Raw genomic sequence first — 21263 nt, forward strand, 5'->3', positions numbered from 1 at the left:
TTCCCTTTGTCGGGACCTGCCAAATACTAGGAAATACTGAGGCAGACAGATCAAAGGTGCAGCCTGGGAAAGTTAAGGGGACTGAGATAAGGTATCTTGAACTGTTCAAGTTCTGCACTATTGTGGCCTTTTGGCAGCAATTAATACCTAGATTTGTCAACTCCTCTGCCACCACTAGTGTGGGTCATCGGATCCAATGCTACTGCTCATATCTTATCGGTACCTTTTGTTATAACTTCAACCTTTACAAAACCCCTTAGATGCGTGTATCACTTTAAATAATATTACTTTACAATAACACTATTACTTTATAATATTACTTTTGACTTAGAAGTTTAATTTTAAGGTTTTTGAATATAATACTGCAAGATAAAAACCACAACACAAAACTGAAAATACTGGGACTGCTGCCAAGCTGCAGTCACAGGAAATTAGGTTTCTGTTTTCTTAAGAAAGAGTGGGTGAGACGCACAATTTGTAAGTCTCTGTAATTTTAATTGTTTATTTATGCCTCGGGTGAGATTTCTAGGGGTCTAAGGATGCCTGGAATTCCTGAAAATTCTTGTCACATGCTCATCGAGTCTCCTGGCTAGTTGAAGATGAAGAGATCTAGAATAGATGATGAATGAAGCTATTTTATATGACACAAGTGCCGGAAATCCTCCCTCTTATTCCCAAATTTCATTCCTTCCCCACCGAAATGTTAGAGTACACTTACCCCATATACTAGTATGTATGTGCATATTGACGATGGGTTTGTATGGACTTGTGGTGTGCTTATTAAGTCTGTGGGTACAACTTTGAAAAATCCCCTTTGCCATCCTTCACTGTCTATTGATTTAGGTAAAAGGTCTCTAGACATCTAGATAGGTCATCTTTTCCTAGGAATGTAAAGGGTCACAATATACATATGCTGACCTTGCCTTAGCTTAACAGACAGGGTTTTAGCCTGTAGGTCTCTTGCATTACAGCCACACTTATTTTTAATATAAATCTATAAACCTATTACAACACATCAAATACTTATAAGAAAATATATGAGTTTATCTATGCAAACAAGCAGATTAATCCTTAGGGCTCCATGCTGAGACGCGTGTTAATCCAGAGTCACTGCAAGACAGAACAGGAAGTGACTCCAAATTAACATGGGAGGTAGATAAGATCAGGGTGTGTCCCTGTGGGGAGGGGGTTTCAGTTGTTGCTAAAGGAGGGAAAGTTACTCAGTTTCTCTCCGTCTCTGCTTCAGGATTTTGGGTTGAGCTTTCTGGTTCAGACGCTGCTGCCCCGATTGTGGTCTGGGAGCTCAGGCTGAGCAGCTGCTGCTCCCGCAGTGGGATCACAGCTGGGGAGTGACTGTGAGTAAAGCTTCCTCTGTGCCCAGCCAAGGTGAGGATTTCCTCCAGCTGTAATTAGCCCCATAGGATAACCCAAGGCTCTGTCCACACCAATGTCTGAGTCAGAGACTCTAGGCAATTGATAGAGACTTCAGGAAACTGGGGATGGGCATGAGGGTGACTCTGCACAAACAGCCCCTGCTCACCCCACATGTCTCCCCCCTTAGCAATTGCAGGAGCCGATCCAGCCATAGGAGAGCGAACCCCCAGGATTCTCTGTCAGCCAGAGGGGGAGAGACAGGGGAAGGGGAGACACAAGGAGAAAAAGGAAAGAGAGAGACTGAAAAGGGCAGTGGGAGAAGTAATTAGGGAGAGAGATTTCCAGATCTCTGACCAGCCCCACACACTTATTGCAGCATCTTTCTGTTGGTATCCAGGAAGTTGGCGGGCAGATCCCACCCACTGCTAAAGGACCTCCTCTGAGCCTAAGGGGAGGATCCACAGGTCCATGATACCAAATAACTGGGCAGATTCACTTTCCTGTGAGCAAGGTGAGGTGCAGGAAGAGGAACAGCCAGTTCCTGACTCTCCCTGTTCCCCCTGCTGTGGGAGTGCGCTGCCCTGGGGGCAGTATCGGGGAATCCCCCAGGGTCACTCCTTTTCTTCTGCACTTCTCTCCCATCCGGTTCCCAGACTTTGTTACTGGGAGGGTTTCAGAATGTCTCGGTGGTTTAGTGCTCGTGGGAGGGGCCGGGCAGTGCTGTAATAAAATGGCCAAGCGTTTCCCCCACATAGAGTCGTAGAACTGTAGGGCTGGAATGTACCGTGAGAGGGCAGCTAGTCTGGCCCCCGGCACTGAGGTGTTTGTCCGACCCGTCCTTAAAAACCCCCAGTGATGGGGATTCCACTGCCTCTCTTGCTAATCTAGTCCAGTGCTTAATTAGGTTTTTTCACAATTGATTCAGATTGAGTTTGTGATCCACTATAGCTCCTGACCATTTTCAGTGGTACTGCCCCCTAACCAGCTAGTCCCCACTTTGTAGTGGTGCGTTTGGTTTTCCTTCCCTAAGTCTAGTACTTTGCACTTGTCTTTATTGAATTTCATCTTGTTCATTCAGCCCACTTCAGTTTGTAAATGTTCCCTTGAATTCTAATCCTGTCCTCCAATGCGCTTGCAGCCCCTCACAGCTGCTGGTATCTGCATATTTATACAGCATGCTCTCCAGTCCGTTATCCAAGTAATGAGTGAAAATATTGATTATATCAGATCCAGGACTGGCCCCCGGGCACCTCATTGTATACATCCTCCCATTGGACAGTGAACCGCTGATGGTTACTGTCTGAGTGCAGCCTTCCAACAACATTGTCACCCATTTTGTAGCACTTTTATGTGCACCACATTTCCCTAGTTCACTGTGAGAATGTCATGGGGGCCTATGTCAGAAGCCAGACTAAAATCAAGATATGTCCTGTCTACAGTGTCCCCTGGAACTGTAAATCCAGTACCCCTGTGAAAGCAGGAAAGGAGATTGAATTGGCATTATTTGTTTTTAGAAATCCAGTCTGGCTCTAACTTATCACCTTACTGTCCTCTAGATGCTTACAAATTGATTGTATACTAATTTGTTCATTCCAGGTATCTAAGGAAGGCTTGACTTTATTCCGCAGTCCTCTTTGTTCCCCTTTCAAAAGACGGGTACAATGTTTGCCCTTCTCCAATCTTCACCATTCTCCAGGCATTCGCAAAGATAATTGCTAATGGTTCCCAGATTGCTTCAGCTAATTCTTTGAGCACCTTAAAATGAATTTCATGGCTGACAATAATATATATAATGTATCTACATATTTTTAACCTGTTCTTTCCCTATTGTGGTTTCTGTTTCTTGGTTAATAATAATTAAGACCCTACCTGAACTGCAGGATGATCTTCAAATAATTGCAGCTGAGTTGCAAAGTAGGCTTGGAAAATCGCAGAAAAGTAATAATGGACCTTTATTAATTGCCGTAATTTGGAAAAGCCACAGCAGGCCTATTTGTTTAAGAAAAATCTGCTGGCATAATATAAACACTCAACTATTACATGATGCCTGTGAATTGTTTTGGTAACCAGACAATTTGGTGCAGCTACAGGACCATAACATGGGTGGGGTGAGTGGGGCAGCCACCAAGGACACAGAGCCTGGCTGGGGAGTAGAAAAATGGGGCAGAAAAATGAGGGTGGAAATTTGCATCACAGAGCATGAAATCGGGTCTCCGGCTACCCGGCTCTGAAGGCAGAGTGGTGAGCGGCAGCTGCCGGCTGGATGCCTCGCTCTGAAGGCAGCGCCACCACAGAACAGAAGTAAAGGTGGCAATACTAAGCCACTTCTACTTCTCTCCTTCAGAGCTGGGCACCGGCCAGCATCCACCGCTCTCCCGCCACCCAGCTCCAGGCAGCGCTGCTGCGAGCATCACCTCAGGAGTAAGGGTGGCAATACCGCAACCCCCTGGTGGGCTTGCAACCCCCTATTGGGTCTGGGCCCCTAGTGTGAGAAACGCCGTGGAAAAATCACACTTTTTTGGGGTTACTCACTACATCATTAGCAAATTTTGTAGGTGTATAACTCATCTGCAAAGTTCACTATTTATGCTATGACCAATGTTTGAAAATGGTACGATTCCCCCTCCCCCCTGTGATTTAAGCAGTACCCTACTTATTGCCTCCTATGTCCCTTGCTAAGGGTAACTTCTTTTGTGAGTTAATCTTTCTGATTTTGTCCCCACATTCTGACGGTACTCAGTGGGGGGGTGACAATAACAGAAAATGTGGAAATGGCAGAAGTGCTAAATGCCTTTTGTTTCCGTTGTCACCAAAAAGTTTAGTAGCAATTGGACATCTAACTTAGTGAATGACAATGAAAATAAGGTAGGGTCAGAGGTTAAAATAGGGAAAAAACAAGTTAAAAATGACTTAGGTTAGATGTCTTCAAGTCACCAGGGCCTGATGAAATGCCCCCTAGAACGCTGAAGGATCTGGCTGAGGAGATCTCTGAGCCATTAGCGATTATCTTCAGAAAGTCAAGGAATATAGTAGAGATTCCAGAGGACTGGAAAAGGGCAAATCTAGTGCCCATCTATAGAAAGGGGAGTAAGGACAACCTGGGGAATTACAGACCAATCAGCTTATTTTAATTCCCTGGAAAAATAATGGAACAAATAATCAGTTAGCAACACCTACAAGATATTAAAGTGATAAATAACAGTCAGCATGGATTTGTCAAGAACAAATCATTTCAAACCACCCTAATGTTTTTTCCTGTCAGGATAACAAGCTTGTGGATAGAGGGGAAGCGGTAGACATGATATATCTTGACTTCAGTAAAGCTTTGATACTGTCTTGCATGACTTTCTCAGGCTACGTCTACACTACGGGATTATTCCGAATTTGCATAAACCGGTTTTGTAAAACAGAATTTATAAAATCGGGTGGAGCGCGGCCATACTAAGCACATTAAATCGGTGGTGTGCGTCCATGGTCCGTGGCTAGCGTCGATTTCTGGAGCGTTGCACTGTGGGTAGCTATCCCGTAGCTATCCCATAGTTCCCGCAGCCTCCCCCGCCCTTGGAACTTCCGGGTTGAGATCCCAGTGCCTGATGGGGCAAAAATCATTGTCGCGGGTGGTTCTGGGTAAATGTCGTCAGTCACTCCTTCGTCTGGGAAAGCAACGGCAGACAAGCATTTCGTGCCTTTTTCCCCTGGATTGCCCTGGCAGATGCCATAGCATGGCAATCATGGAGCTTGTTTTGCCGTTTGTGACTCTCACCGTATGTGTACTAGATGCCGCTGACAGAGGCTTTTCAGCAGCGCTACACAGAAGCATGCTTTGCTTTTGCATGACAGCAGAGATGGTTACTAGCCATATTGCACCATCCAAACCCTTCCATAAATTGGAACTGAGGATGATCATGGCTACCAGTCCTTTGTACCATTTGCTGCTAGTGCCCTGGCCGATCAGCCAGGGGCGCAAAAGCCAAGATTGGTTACTAGCCATATTGCACCTTCCATCTTTTGTACCATTTGCTGCTGTCATAAGTGCCCCTGGCCGATCAGCCAGGGCACAAAGCAAAATTGGGAATGACTCCTGAGTCAATCCCTCCTTTTGGTATCTAAAAATAGAATCAGTGCTGCCTAATATAGTCAAGTGTACTAGAGAACCACCGTATCATAGAAACAGAGAGCACAGCTGCTCTGTGTCAGAGCCTGCAGAAATTATGATCAGTATGCTATTCACAGGGGCTGCTCCACAAACAACCCAACCTGTTGATTCCGATCTACAACCAGCCTTTCTTGGCTACCGTAGCATTGTCCCCCCACTTGTGTGATGAATTAATAAAGAATGCAGGAATAAGACACACTGACTTGTTAGTGAGAAATGAGTGGAAGGCAGCCTCCAGCTGCTATGATAGTCCAGACAGGACATTAAGCAGTGTGTAGGAGAGAAGCCCAGCATCCCACTGCTAGTCCAGGGGCAACTGAATCTTTTCTTTACACATGAAGGGTGGGGGCTGATGGAGCTCAGCCCCCTGTTGCTATGATGAGGATGGTTACCAGCCATATTGCACCATCCATCCACCAGAAAAAATTAGGGCCAATAGGCTGATGACGAGGACGGTTACCAGTCCTTTTGTACCATCAGCTGAGGCTGATGATGAGGATGGATTTCCATCTTATTGTACCATCAGCTGAGGCTGATGATGAGGATGGATTTCCATCGTATTGTACCATCAGCCGCCCATGGCGGGGGGGGGGGGAGCAAGGATGTTGGTGTTGACGGCTGCAGCATCGTGTCTATCTGCAGCATTCAGTAAAGATAGGGTGACATGTAAAAGAGTCAGAGGATTGTTTTACCTTTCGCTTCTGGGGGTGGGTGGGGGTGGGTGAGTAGACTGCCAAGCTATGCCCTGACCCGCGGACACTGTGTTTGACCCTAGAAGCATTTGGAGCTCAGCCAAGAATGCAAATACTTTTTGGAGGCTGCAGGAACTGTGGGATAGCTTCAGTCCTCCAGTCCATGAGCATCCATTTGATTCTTTGGCTTTCCGTTACGCTTGTCACGCTGCAGTGCGCTGAGTCCCTGCTATGGCGTCTGTCTGGAGATTTTTAAAAAAGGATTCTGAATTTCATCTTCTGTAACGGAGCGCTGATAGAACGGATTTGCCTGCCCTTACAGCGATCACATCCGCATGGTCCATGCGGGAGCTCTTTTTTTATTTTGATTTCGGACTGCATCGCCACCCGTGCTGATCGGAGCTCCACGCTGGGCAAACAGGAAATATTCAAAAGTTCGCGGGGCTTTTCCTGTTTACCTGACCACTGCATCCGAGGTCAGATTGCGGTCCAGAGCGGTCACTGGTGCACTGTGGGATAGCTCCCGGAGGCCAATACCGTCGATCAGCGTCCACACTAACCCTAATCCGATATGTTAATACCGATACTAGCGTTACTCCTCTCGTTAGGGAGGAGTACAGAAACCGTTTTAAAGAGCCATTAAAATCGATATAAGGTGCCTCCTAGTGTGGACGGTTTTGGCGTTAAATCGGTTTTACGCTCCTAAAACCGATTTAAACGCCTAGTGTAGACCAGGCTTCAGAGAAATAAAATTGAGATAGAAATACCATTAGGTGGGTGCATAACTGGTTGGCAAACTGTTCCTAGAGAATAGTTCCGAGTGGTTCACAGGCAAGCTGGAAGGGCATATCGGGTCGGGTCCCACCGGGATCAGTTCTGGGTCTGGTTCTGTTCAATATCTTCATCAATGATTTAAATAATGGCATAGAGAGTACACTTAAAAAGTTTGTGGACGATACCAAGTTGGGATGGATTGCAAGTATTTTGGAAGTAATTCTTCCACTCTACTCTGTGCTGATTAGGCCTCAGCTGGAGTATTATGTCCAATTCTGGGTGCCACATTTCAGGAAAGGTTTGGAGAAAGTTCAGAGAAGAGCAACAAAAATGATGAAAAGTCTAGCAAACATGACCTATAAGGGAAGATTGCAAAACTTGGGTTTGTTTAGTCTGGAGAAGAGAAGACTGAGTGGGGACATGATAACAGTTTTCAAGTACATAAAAGGTTGTTACAATGAGGAGAGAGAAAAATCATTCATATTAACCTCTGAGGCTTGGACAAGAGGCAATGGGCTTAAATTGCAGCAATAGTGGTTTGGGTTGGACATCAGGAAAAACTTTCTAACTGTCAGGGTAGTTAAGCACTGGAATAAATTGTCTGGGGAGGTTGTGAAATATCTATCGTTGGAGATTTTTAAGTGCAGGTTGGATAAGATACCTGCCAGGGATGGTGTAGATAATATTTAGGGTATGGTTACACTTGCAGCCGTACAGCGCTGCTGCGGGAGCGCTCCCGCGGCAGCACTTTGAAGTGCGAGTGTGGTCACGGCGCCAGCGCTGGGAGAGAGCTCTCCCAGTGCTGCACATACTCCACCTCCCCATGGGGATTAGCTTACAGTGGTGGGAGCCGTGCTCCCAGCACTGGGGCAGTGTTTACACTGGCGCTTTGCAGCACTGTAACTTGCTGCACTCAGGGGGGTGTTTTTTCACACCCCTGAGCGAGAAAGTTGTAGCGCTGTAAAGTGCCAGTGTAGCCAAGGCCTTAGTCCTGCCATGAGTGCAGGGGACTGGACTAGATGACCTTGTGAGGTCCCTTCCAGTCCTATGATTCTATGTTTGTGCTGTTCTTTTGTACTCACCCATAGCAATTTGACCATGATTCAGATTTTTATAGGATTCCTTTTTATTGTCTGGTCATTAAAGAGCGCCTATTGGCAGTTTCCTATTCTTTCTGTCTTTCCTTTGCATTGTGATCGTTTGCTATTGCTCCTTTAGTAGTGGCCTGAGAAACTGCCAGCTCCCCTGAGCTTTAGTCTCCTTAGAATTTTATTCTCATGGGACCTGGTGACGGGTTTGGGCCCTTTGGGATGTCACCTGATGTGCTGGGGTGCCACTGAGGCAGCCTGTTCTGCTAGTCTGGGTCCCCTTTACCTGGCCGGGTTAGGCTCGCAAGCCTCTTCCAGCCAAGCACATGGGCAGGGCCACGCCCAGCTGCACAGAGAGACAGATCCGCTCTGGAAAGATTCAGCCTTAGGGTCCTGCCCCAACACTCTGGTGCCCGCTCCCTTTAACGGGACAGACCCAAAGGTTTTATGAAATTTGCCCCCTCCCTCACCGTGGAGGGAGATGTGCACAAATTCTGCCCCCTCTCCCCGCCCCCTGTTAGAAATTACATACTAAACTTATTTCTGGTATATAATATAACCCAGTTTAACTACAGAAGGTGAATTTTAAGTGAATATAGGAGATAACCGACACAACAAAGCAGATTAGTAACCAAATAAAGCAAAATACACAAGCTAAACTTAATATACTTAAAAAACAGGTTACACAATAAAAAAATAAATTTGTTAGTCTCTAAGGTGCCACAAATACTCCTCATTCTTTTTGCTGATACAGACTAACATGGCTACCACTCTGAAGCAGGTTAAACAATGTAATTTCTTACCCTGAATGTTATTTTAGGGAGGTTGCAAAATTTCTGTGGTTCAGAGTTCCAGTTATATTTCTTTTCAGACTGGCCCCCTGTCTCAGTCTGGAGTCCCCACCTCCCTTACCTACAGGTGGCTTTAGCAGTCTGTCTTCTTGGGCAGACATGCCATGGAGAGGAGTCATCTCGTTTGCCTTCCTCCCCACCCTTAAATAGGATCTACATAAAGCGGGAATTTTTGGTTTCCCATACTTGACACACACACCCTTTCCTTCCAGTGGCAAGTTACGAGAAGTCCCAGGTGTCAGGGACTCACAGATCGTGTGGTCCCTGGGGGAACCCCCTTCAGTGATACAGCCCTTCTCGCGGGTCCCCTCTCTCTCGGGGGTCAGGCCCCTCCACCTCCTGGAACCGCACCTCTCTGAGCCTTAGCACACCTGTCTCTCGCCATGGGCCCTCTCAGGGAGTCCACTTGCTCTGGACCCCCGGGGCCTCTAGTCCCAGAGGGAATGATGCAACCTGTTCTCTAGACCAGAGTGACTCTCAGCCAGCGTAAAACAGGAGGGTTTATTGAGCATCTGAACACAGCGTAGGAAAGTCTCAGGGCCCTCAGGCCTGGCCTCCCTCAGCACAGCACATCCCAGTCCCCCTGCATCCAGGTGGGCTCTGTCTGCTCCCTCTCTCTCTCTCCAGCCCAGAGCCGTCTTGCTTCCCAGCTGGGCATCTGATATCACCTGCCTTTCTGACGTCCGTTGTCCTTATTTTCCTGCTCTAACACCTTCCTTCTCTTAGAATCACAAAATCATCATTTCGTGAACACTTTTGCCCATATTGCTTTCCACCTTCCGCTTCCTAACTCCCGCCTGTTAGTTAGAATCAACCCTATGATGTGGAAAAATGATCCATGCGTTGTGTTTGGAATCAGATTAGCCTGAGGCACCGTTATTGATTATGAGCATGCAAGGGGTGACAGCTATTTGGAGCTGTATTTGAATTCAAGGAACACACAGCTTTTTAAAGCTTAAAACCAGAGACAAATTACACATACTTCCACATCAGTTACCTTGTTTGGAATACATGGCAAAATCAATACAGGTCAAAAGCAAAAAGAACAATCATCTCCCTTATTTGGCCCTTCCTGTTGTTGTTATTCTCAGTCTGGTCCTTCTGCGGTTTGACTTTTCTAACACTTCTATTGTGGTTATATATGTCTTAATTTTGGCTATTGCAAATTGTTCTGTTTGGGGACTTTCCACTTTGCATTCTCCTGAGCCCTATACACAGAAAGCCATTGTTTGGTTTTGGGGACTTTTCGTTTGGCTCTTCATATACAAAACAAGCTTGGCCAATGCTTCGGGCCTACTAGCTTGACCAGCATTGAGGCCTACCAAATTTTCCTTCACACCTAAAATGCCTGGTGCATGGTTAAAATCCCCCTGGTTACTACTTCCATCTTCTGAAGCAAACAAGTGTCCCCAATGCATTCCAAGAGCTCTTTGGACACTTTGTGTTTGTTTGAATTCCTTTTCTAACAGGTGTCTCAGTAGTTAAAGTCACATGTCCCCCCCACCTATTACTAATTGTGTTTTGAATATTTCTGTTATTTGCATGACAGAGTCGAGAACATCCATCTGCGGGGAAAGAGCCGGGGGGAATTGAGATGTGATGTGACTGTCCTGTTCTCACACATCCCCTTCTTGCCCTGACAGGCTGCAGCATCACGTCCCACCCTTCCAGGGAGCAGGGAAGGGAAATGGCTGCCATGGAGCCAGCTCAGGTAGGGATTATCGGGGAGTTGCTGGTGGGCTCCTGTTGGCAGGAGAAGGGCAGTAAAGACATAGGAGGTGGGTGCTTCTGGGGTGGTCGGGAGGGGGCAGGAAATACCCTGGGTGGAGAAAGGGAGGGGGACAGAGCGTGACAAACCTGCTGGGATTAGTTTACGGTGGGGCCTAGATTCATAAGAACATAAGAACATTGTGGGTGGAAATTCCCTAATTTGTCAACCCCCCTGGACTGGGCTTGGGAAACGTAGCAGCCTCCAATACTGGGGTCTGAACCTACTAGCCAGAGGGCAGCCCCCAGTGAGGCCCGGGGAAGACACCCCATCCCTTCCCATCCAAGTGCTGGCAGTGGGGAGGGTGTTGGGATTCCTGCCAGGGGGCCTGTCCCTGGGCCCTGCTGGGGGCTCCATCTCCTGTATCAGCTTCTGGCAGGTAGGTGAGTGTTGAATGTTCAGACCCCTCCCATCTCTGTCTGCTAGAAGGGGCGAGGGGCTCTCTCTCTTTTTCTCCCCTCCCCCTGATGCCTCCTGGCTGCTCTGATGGGGAGGGGGTGGGATCCTGCCTGCCTCCCAGAGCTTCCATGTGATTGGCCCTCTCCCCTGTGACCGGTGGGGTTGTCACTGGGCAGCAGGTGCAGAGTGGGGGGCTCTTGCTGTTTCAGGGGCCGGTGACCTTCGAGGAGGTGGCTGTGTATTTCACCAGGGAAGAGTGGGCTCTGCTGGACCCCGCTCAGAGAGCCCTCTACAGAGACGTCATGCAGGAGAACTATGAGAATGTGACCTCGCTGGGTAAGGATTCCTGTCCCCTCGGTTCTTAGAAGGGGAAATGAAGAGTTAAGGTTCACAAGGCACCCTCAGCTTTGCCCTGTTTCAGCGACACCCTGACAGGCCAGTGACCCATAGACCAGCGCTCATCACTCCCCGCTACAGAACACTTTGGGAGCAGAGCACAGGCGCAGTAGCACGAACGCTAATACTGTCTCTTTGCTAAGGCAAAACTTGGGGTTAGGATTAGGCTGACAAATCTTATGGCAAGAACACAACCTTGTGTGCCTTTATTGATGCTTCCTATACCACTCCGCACTGAAATGAGGAATACCTCTTGTGATGGGTTGGATCCTGAGGTCCCTTCCAACCCTGAGATTCTATGATTCTATGATCACAGAAACCCCATGGGAACTGCCAACTGATGTGCCAAAACTACTTCTGCCCCTGCTTTCGCTGCCAGCTCGGGACCCCAGCACCCTGTCTTGCTGAGCCAGACGTGCCAGTCTGCTCCAACACAGACCCGGGGCCTGATCTATGTGCCCCCAAAGTTGCAGGTTTAATTGAAAGCAAGTTACAGAAGTGTTCCTGTCTTCAACACTCAGAAGCCCAACTCCCAACGGGGTCCAAACCCTAAATAAAGCCGTTTTGCAGAGGGCGACCAATTCATAAGTTTAAGCTTTATACAGGGTAACACTGATAGAGAGAGATGCACAGCTGTTCCCCCCAAGCATTAATACATACTTTGGGTTAATTAATGAGTAAAAGGTGATTTTATTAAATACAGAAAGTAGGATTTAAGTGGTTCCAGGAAGTAACCGACAGAACAAAGTGAATTACCAAGCAAAATAAAATAAAACACGCAAATCTATGTCTAAGAAATTGAATACAGATAAAAACCTTACCCCGTAAGCTTCCTTTTACAGACTCGTCTCCTAGTCTGGGTCCAGCAATCACTCACAGCCCCTGTAGTTACTGTCCTTTGTTCCAGTTTCTTTCAGGTGTCTTTGGGGGTGGGGAGGATCTCTCTTTAGCCAGCTGAAGACAAAATTGAGGGGACTCCCAGGGGTTTAAATAGACTTTCTCTTGTGGGTGGAGACCCCCTCCTCTCTCCTATGCAAAATCCAGCTCCAAGATGGAGTTTTGGAGTCCCCTGGGCAAGTCACATGTCCATGCATGACTGAGTTCCTTACCAGCCAGGCCACACTCCTGGGAAAGCTCAGATGTGGATTGATATCTCCAAATTCATTGTTGGCTTAAAGGCTCCTTGACTGAGCACGCACTGAGAATAGTCTTTTCTCACGAAGCCGACCAACTGCTTCACTAAAACCTACTAAGAATCAGACAAGTACACACAGAGCGGGTGCAAGGTTGTTGCGTGCTCTAGGCGAAACTTCCACCTTGTGCCTCCCCCAGAGCCCTGTGGCAGCTCTCCGCCTCCCCGCCTCTGCCCTAAGTTGCCCCCCCTGCGGCAGCTCCCTCCCCCACCCTGAGGTGCCCCCCCGCGGCAGCTCCCCCTGGCCCAGGGAGCCGTGCGGCAGCTCCCCGCCCCAGCTCACCTCTGCTCCGCCTCCCCCCCGAGCACACCATCGCCGCTCCACTTCTCCCACCTCCCAGGCTTGTGGTGCCAATCAGCTGTTTGGCGCCGCAAGCCTGGGAGGGAGAGAAGCAGAGCAGGGTGGCGTGCTCAGGGGAGGAGGTGGAGCAGAAGTGAGCTGGAGCAGGGAGCGGTTCCCCTGCGTGCTGTGCCCCTCCTTACTTGCTGCAGGCGGCACTCCCCGCGCTCCCCTGCCCCAGCTCCCTCCGCCTAAATGCCGATGACGACCAGGGCGGCCGAAGATCCGGCCACCGCAGTCGCCGCCGAAGGACCCAAAATGTCGTCCCCCAAATGCTAGTGCCCTAGGCAACTGCCTAGGTCACCTAATGGGTTGCACTGGCCCTGAGTATACAGCCAATATTCATAATTTTGAATACAAAAATGCTATGTGCATACAAATAGGATTAATAGATTCACTAGATCATAACCTTCACATAGATATGTTAACTGGAATATGTAGCATAAAACATATTCCAGATATGTCATATATACATTCATATATGGTGGGGGGCAGTCAGGGGCAGAGGGTCCTGGGTGGTCAGGGGACAGGGAGCAGGGGGTGGTGGATGGGGCATGAGTCCAGGGGGTGCCATCAGGGAACGGGGGTGTTGGATGTGGTAAGAGTCCTGTGGGGGCTGTCGGGGTGAGAAGCAGGGAGGGTCGGGGCCTGGCCATGCCTGACTCTTTGGGGAGGCAAAGCCTCCCCTAACTGGCCCTCCATACAATTTTGGAAACCTGACATGGCCCTCAGGCCAAAAACTTTGCCCGCCCCTGCCTTATCCTCTCCTGCTTAGGGTTAGGGTAGGGAGAAGTAGTAACTGGCTTGTTCTGCAGCATGGGATGTTTAGGTTGGATCTTAGGAAAAACTTTCCAGCTGTGCGTATAGATAAGTACAGGAATACGTTCCCAAGAGAGGTTGTGGAATCCTGGTCACTGGAGGTTTTTAAGAAGAGGTTAGACAGATGGTCTGTGTATACTGGTTCCTGCCTCAGGGCTGGAGGATGGACTAGCTGACATCTCGAGGTCCTTTTACCCCATATGTTTCTGTGATTTTATGATTCATGATCCTAGCCCTTCACTTCGACGTTGTCTCCCTCTGGAGAATGGGGTCTTTATTTAGTAGTTTCTTTAATGAAAAATATGCATGGGTCAGCTTCCCTCTTTGTTAGTTACTGGGTGTGAAGGAGTGAAACACGATCAAGAACTGTCCACATATGAATGTGTAATGACTGGGTCCAAGGCAAGCAGAACGTGAGAACACAACTGCATTGCACTTTGCGATGTCTGTGCTGCCTCTGGGAGAGACCCTCCCAGCCTGGGTCCCCAGACTGGCCTTGGCGGGCTGTATGTAAATGCGAATATGTTGCAGATTGGGCTGGAGCTCAGTCTCTTAAGCCTGTGCTGCAGCATCTACACCAGCGGTATGTGTACCCCTGGGGTACACAGAGGTCTTCCAGAGTTGCTACGGAAAAATCACTAGCCAAGTCAGTACAGAGTAAAATTTCATACAATGACTTGGGGCTTGGCTACACTTACAAGTTGCAGCGCTGGTGGAGGCTTTCCAGCACTGCAATTACACCCAGCGCTGCAACTCCTGGTTGTAGCGCTGGCTGAAAACCCATCCCGGTTGGGGTATAAGGAGTGCAGCGCTGGTGATCCAGCGCTACTCAGCAGGTGTGGACACTCACCAGCGCTTTAATTGTCCTCCAGGGAATAAGGAGTTATCCCACAATTCCTGTTCAGGCACTCTGCTCATCAGTTTGCACTCTACTGCTCTTGCCTCAGGTGACCCGCCCTTTAAATGCCCCTGGAATTTTTATCATCTCCTGACTGTGTGCTGCAGCCAGGTGTGGAGTGCAATCAGTTAATCTTTACATGTGACCTTGCCTCCACGTGGCAAACGAGCCCCAGCATGGAGCACTGGCGAATTGCAGGATCTCATTAGTGTTTGGGGCTGTGCAGTCCCAGCTGCGCTCCAGCCGTAGAATTCGATATCTTTGAGCAGGTATCAAGGTCCATGCTGGATAGGGGCCATGATCGACGCACTACAATGCAGGGTGAAAGTTAAAGAGCTGCGGAGTGCCTATTACAAAGCCGCGAGAATCGAGATGGTGCCAATCCCAGGACAACGATGGACACTTCTGAGCAGGCTGGGGACAGGAGGAGGAGGCGGTGGGAGTGAAGCTACTGGGATGGGGAAGACACCCCAGAGTGGGCATACAGCCAGGAGCTCTTCTCAAGCCAGGAGGAAAGTACCCAATCGCAGCAGCCAGCAGTTGCAGAAGGACAAGCAGAGGCGGCTTTTATTTTCTGGGTGGAAATGTTTCTGGAGAGGAAGGGGGTTTAGGGCTGCATGCCTGCCAGCCTAGATGTGGAATAGCCCATTGATGTGGTCTATCCTGCAGTGATCTCAGCAAAAGTTTCAGCCAGAGCGTGGGCAATATGCCTGCGCAGGTTTATAGGAGAGCCACTGTGTTCCTTGTCCCAGTCACGCTGACGCCACTGTGCTGGGGACCATTTCTGAACACAGGAAGCTGCGGAATCCACATTGCTGTAAAAGAGCCTCCCACTGTTCCCTAGTGACTCGCAGCAGGGAGATATCTTCCAGGATTAACTCCTGTGAAAAATGTTGGGAGACTCTTTAGTGAAGAGATAGGGAGATAGTGAAGATCACCCCTGCAGCTGCATCTTCACTCAACCCCTCTATCACTCCAGATTACCCGAAGCAAGCACCCCTCTATCACTCAAGCCCCACTTCTCCCTCTATAAGCACCCCTCACTCACCATTTCGTGGCTTCTGTTGTGTTATGTGTGTGGTAAAAGAATGCTAAACTGAGGACTAAGAACTCCCTCAGTGTAGCAATTAATGTCTGGAGATAGTGAATACAATGCTGCCCTGTTAAATGTATACATTTCTGGCTTTCTACAGTGACCTTGACTGCTGGACTGAGCAGATGTACCACAGCACAGAGGCTGCACAATTTGAGGAAAAATCCCCGAAAAAGCAAGGAGGACATGTTGAAAACTGTTCTTCATCACTCTGCTAGAGAGAGTAAAGAATTGAAGGAGTGGAGAGAGAAGGAAAGCAGGATCCGCAAGAGAAATGCAGTGGCCAAGAGGAAAAGCACAGAGCGGCTGCTAAGCATCCTGTCGGACTCTATAGAGTCACTCGTTGCCATGCAAGCAGAGCACTACCGTGCTACTCCACCCCCCGTCCCAAAGCTTTTTGCCTTGTGCCCCAATGTCAGCTCAAACCACCTTTCCCCAGCATCCAGGTTCTTACCACCACCAGCTGCCTCCAACACCTGTACGTTCACCAACCAGCCCTGATACCTACCACCCTTACCCTCTGCACTCAATCCCCATCACCATGCAGTATATGCACCCTGAAGTGCAGGATTCATTAAACAGCAATCCAGACAGGACATATGCAAACTTGTGACTGTACAGTTCACCAACCCACACCCCTGCCCTCTTGTGTTCATGAAATGTTGTGTGTCTGTCTGTCTGTCAAGGAAGTTTTTTTCTTTTCAATAAAATAATTCTTGGCTTTGAAAACAGTCTTTATTATAGCAGATAGTGAAAGATACCTTAGCCCAGTAAAGAAAGAGGCACTGCAAATCATTTTAGGGATAATAGAATAACAGTGTAAACAGTGCAATTCACTCCCATGCAAGGCAGCAAACATTACTGTTGGCTTTCAGCCTCAAATTCTTCCCTCAAGGCATCCCTAATCCTTGAAGCCCTGTGCTGGGCCTCTATTAGCCCTGCTCTCTGGCTGTGCATATTCAGCCTCCAGGACTTGAACCTCGGTGGTCCATGCCTGACTGAATGTTTCACCCTTCCCTTCACAAATATTATGGAGGAAGTCTAGCTTTCCATACAAGGAACGCCAGCATGCCTTTCAGCCTGTAGTTGAACCGGTCCTATAGGGTTTCATCACAATGGGCATTTGCCTGCATCTTCCTGAACAGGCTACTGTTCCATCATGCACCTTTCCAGGCCAGCCTGTGGCGCCTGTGATGCCAGGTGGGGCAGAATAGGAATATGCGTCCCATCTATCGCCTCCACAGTTAAAACCCATTTGTGCAAAGCCATCCACAATGTCCTGCACGCTCCCCAGAGTCACGGTCTTTCTTAGCAGGATGCAATTATTGCCTTTGCAAACTTGCATCAAAAACGATCCAACGGTCGACTTTCCCACTCCAAACTGGTTCTAGCTGTCTGAGTTGCCAGCTTCCAGATTGCAATAGCCACCCACTTTTCCACCGCAGGGCAGCTCTCAATCTTGTGTCCTCTCAGCACACAGTCCCATGAAAGTGACTTTGTTCTGCAGCCACTGCTCGTCATCCCAGACTTCCATGACGATGTGATCCCACCACTCAGTGCTTGTTTCGAATGCCACAAGCACTTTAGTGTCACATGCGGCAGGAGAATCGATATCGGTATCATCGTCAGACTCCTCACTGTCACTTTGGAGCTGAAGGAATACTCATCAGCACAGTCCTCAGCAGCTCGGGCTCCATTTGCCACAGAAATCGCGATTCACACACAGAGAGTAAAACAGAAAGACACTCACAATGGCGCCAAACGTTGCCAGAAAGAGTGAATGCTGGGATGTGGGACGAGGTGCTCTGTGGGATAGCCACACTGCAGCGCTGGTAGCTGTCAGTCCAGCACTGGCCCTACACAGCTGCATGACCAGCACTGTAACTTGTTTATACTGATCTATATAATATACACTAAAATGTAAGTACAATATTTATAGTCCAATTATTTATTTTATAATGATATGGTAAAAAAATGAGAGTCAGCAATTCATGGTGTGCAGTGACACTTTTGTATTTTTATGTCTGATTTTATAAGCAAGTAATTTTAAATGAGGTGTAACTTGGAGGTACGCAAGACAAATCAGGCTCCTGAAAGGGGTACAGTAGTGTGGAAAGCCACCGATCTACACAGCTATTTTTAACATGCTAGCACCTACAGTGGAGCACCCATAGGGCGACACCTCTCAGAGAACCATTGTTACTGCACAAATTGAGTAAGTTCTTCTTTTGCGTGTTACCTGATCTCACTGGTCGTCTTTCCCCTGAGCAGGGTTTCCAGTTTCCAAACCCGATGTCATCTCCCAGCTGGAACAAGGGGAAGAGCTGTGGGCTCCAGATGGCCAGGGCTCAGAGGAAAGAGAGATCCTGAGAGGCAGTTGCATGGGTGAGGGATCATTAAACCTACTCAGCTGTTGAAGGAAACAGCTGGGATTCCCAGCAAAGACCTTGTGAGGTCTCTGGGTTCAGGGTGGTCCTCAGCAGGTGTCCTATCCTCAGAGCAGATACTGTTCATGGCTTCCTACCCATCCTAACTCCTGGCAGTAGTTCCCTCCCCAGAGTCCCTTCTCCCTGAGTGTTTGGGTGGGAACTGGATACAGAATGTATCCCCTCCTCTCTCCCCTTTGGGGAATTCAGTCCCTGGTTTTTCTTCATCTCCAGCTATTCTCTTGGTTTGTTCCCCCCCTTTTCCCTTCCGGTTTCTGAGGTTTTTCTTTCTCTGTCCCAGCAGGTGAGGGGATGGTGAGAGAGACCGTGGAGCATAAGCCTCAGCAGGAAGAGGAGCAAGTGGAAGCGCGTGGGGCATTGTTGCAAAGATGCAAAGGGAGTGTGTCCAGGAGTTGTGAGCAGGGCAAAGGCTCTCAGTGGCAGCACAGGCCAGAGAAGCGGCAGGGAAACCAGCCAGCACAGAAAGTTGGAATATCTGTTAATTATCGGGGAACTCACAAAGGCCTCAAGGAAGCCACGGCCCAGCAGAGAATCCTGATGGGAGAGAGAAATAACACGGGCTTTGAGGGTGGGAAAAAGTTCAGGAGACGCTCACGTCATCAGAGAATCCACGCCAGAGTGAGACCTCATGAGTGCTGCGAGTGCGGGAAAACCTTCACTGAGAGCTCACGCCTTTTAAACCATCAGAGGAGCCACACAGGGGAGAAACCCTATAAATGCTGTGAGTGCGGGAAAACCTTCACTCAGAGCTCAAACCTTATTCGTCATCAGAGGACCCACACAGGAGAGAAACCCTATAAATGCCATGAGTGCGGGAAAACCTTTGCTCGGAGCTCACACCTTATTACGCATCAGAGGAGCCACACAGGGGAGAAACCCTATAAATGCTATGAGTGCGGGAGAACGTTCGCTCGGAGCTCAACCCTTATTACACATCAGAGGACCCACACAGGAGAGAAACCCTACAAATGCCGTGAGTGCGGGAAAACCTTTGCTCAGGTCTCAGGCCTAATTACACATGAGAGAATCCACACAAGGGAGAAACCCTATGAATGCCGTGAGTGCGGGAAAACCTTTGCTCACTCCGCACAGCTTGTTACACATCAGATAATCCACACAGGGGTGAAACCCTATGAATGCCGTGAGTGCGGGAAAACCTTTGCTCAGAGCCCAAACCTTACTCGCCATCAGAGGATCCACACAGGGGTGAAACCCTATGAATGCCGTGAGTGCGGGAAAATCTTCACTTGCACCTCACACCTTATTGCACATGAGAGGATCCACACAGGAGAGAAACCCTATAAATGCCGTGAGTGTGGGAAAACCTTTGCTCAGCGCTCAGCCCTTATTGCACATGAGAGGATCCACACAGGAGAGAAACCCTATAAATGCCGTGAGTGTGGGAAAACTTTCACTTGCACCTCACACCTTATTGCACATGAGAGGATCCACACAGGAGAGAAACCCTATAAATGCCGTGAGTGCGGGAAAACCTTTGCTCAGCGCTCAGCCCTTATTGCACATGAGAGGATCCACACAGGAGAGAAACCCTATAAATGCCGTGAGTGTGGGAAAACTTTCACTTGGAGCTCACACCTTACTACACATCAGAGGATCCACACAGGAGAGAAACCCTATAAATGCCGTGAGTGCGGGAAAACCTTTGCTCAGCGCTCACACCTTATTGCACATGAGAGGATCCACACAGGAGAGAAACCCTATAAATGCCGTGAGTGTGGGAAAACCTTTGCTCAGAGCTCACACCTTATTGCACATGAGAGGATCCACACAGGAGAGAAACCCTATAAATGCCGTGAGTGCGGGAAAACCTTTGCTCAGAGCTCACACCTTACTGCACATAAGAGGATGCACACAGGAGAGAAACCCTATAAATGCCGTGAGTGCGGGAAAACCTTCACTTGGAGCTCAAACCTTACTACACATCAGAGGAGCCACACAGGAGAGAAAACCCTATAAATGCTGTGAGTGTGGGAAATTCTTCCATCATGACTCTTCTCTTATTTATCACCAGAGAAGCTGCAAGGGAGATAAACACCATGAAAATCTCGTCTGGGTCTCAGAAAAGATTGTTTTTTCCTTTTGCTAATTCCCAAGTAGTGAACTTTAAGGGAGCATTTGTGGCGTCTCTGCTCCTTCATGTGAGTTGTCTGCTTTTCCCTTTTCCCTTTTGCAGCTCACCCTTCCTCGGGGTGAAGCCCACAGTGTTTTTCATCAATTCCTTTGTTCTGCATCATGGAAGTGTGCGTCCCTCCAGGAATGTCCGTCAGCCCCAGGTGGGGGAGCCAGGAGTGACCTTTACTCAGTACATAGAGGTTAAAATCTACCTGGGCCTTGACCCCACTAGGGTTTTCCATGGAGTTAGCTAGATTGAGTTAGGGATCCTGATGTAAAAACACAACTATTTTTTTCAATGAAGAAAATAGCCCATATAGCGGCCAGGGTAATGTAGCAAATTTCCTCACCACTGGACACAACCTCCATCACTTTTCCTAGTCTGTTCTCAGTGGTAGCCGATGACAGAACAAGGAGTAATGGTCTCAAGTTGCAGAGGGGGAGGTTTAGGTTGGATATTAGGAAACACTTATTCACTCAGAGAGTGATGAAACACTGGAATGGGTTACCTAGGGAGGTGGTGGAATCTCCTTCCTTAGAGGTTTTTAAGGTCAGGATTGACAAAGCCCTGGCTGGGATGATTTAGTTGGGAATTGGTCCTGCTTTGAGCAGGGGGTTGGACTAGATGACCTCCTGAGGTCCCTTCCAAACCTGATATTCTATGATTCTGTGAAATTTGGAGCATCACGTTTATACTTTTCCTCCCACTGCAAAGTGATTGTTAGTCACCAGGACAGATTGCCTCATTCTCAGTTGTTCCCATGTTGCACTGGGTTCTGCCCCATTTTTCTCAATGTAAATATAACAGAGAAGGAGCAGGGATAGAGGGTGTGACGAAGTGGG

At 48.5% G+C, this 21263-nt stretch overlaps 1 protein-coding gene across 1 annotated transcript in view; it reads left to right on the plus strand.

Moving 5' to 3' along the window:
• LOC120381427 (zinc finger protein 883-like) overlaps positions 1-20391 on the plus strand; it is a 244231-nt gene extending 223840 nt beyond the window's left edge. Inside the window, exons 2-4 of the mRNA XM_039499617.1 lie at positions 10485-11438; positions 18112-18225; positions 18568-20391. Of these exons, the coding sequence (XP_039355551.1) occupies positions 11405-11438; positions 18112-18225; positions 18568-20264 (1845 nt within the window). The 5' untranslated portion in view covers positions 10485-11404 and the 3' untranslated portion in view covers positions 20265-20391. The remainder of the gene's footprint in view (positions 1-10484; positions 11439-18111; positions 18226-18567) is intronic.
• Positions 20392-21263: the final 872 nt, after the last annotated feature.

Source organism: Mauremys reevesii, linkage group 14 (assembly GCF_016161935.1).
Source record: "Mauremys reevesii isolate NIE-2019 linkage group 14, ASM1616193v1, whole genome shotgun sequence".
NCBI lineage: Eukaryota > Metazoa > Chordata > Testudines > Geoemydidae > Mauremys > Mauremys reevesii.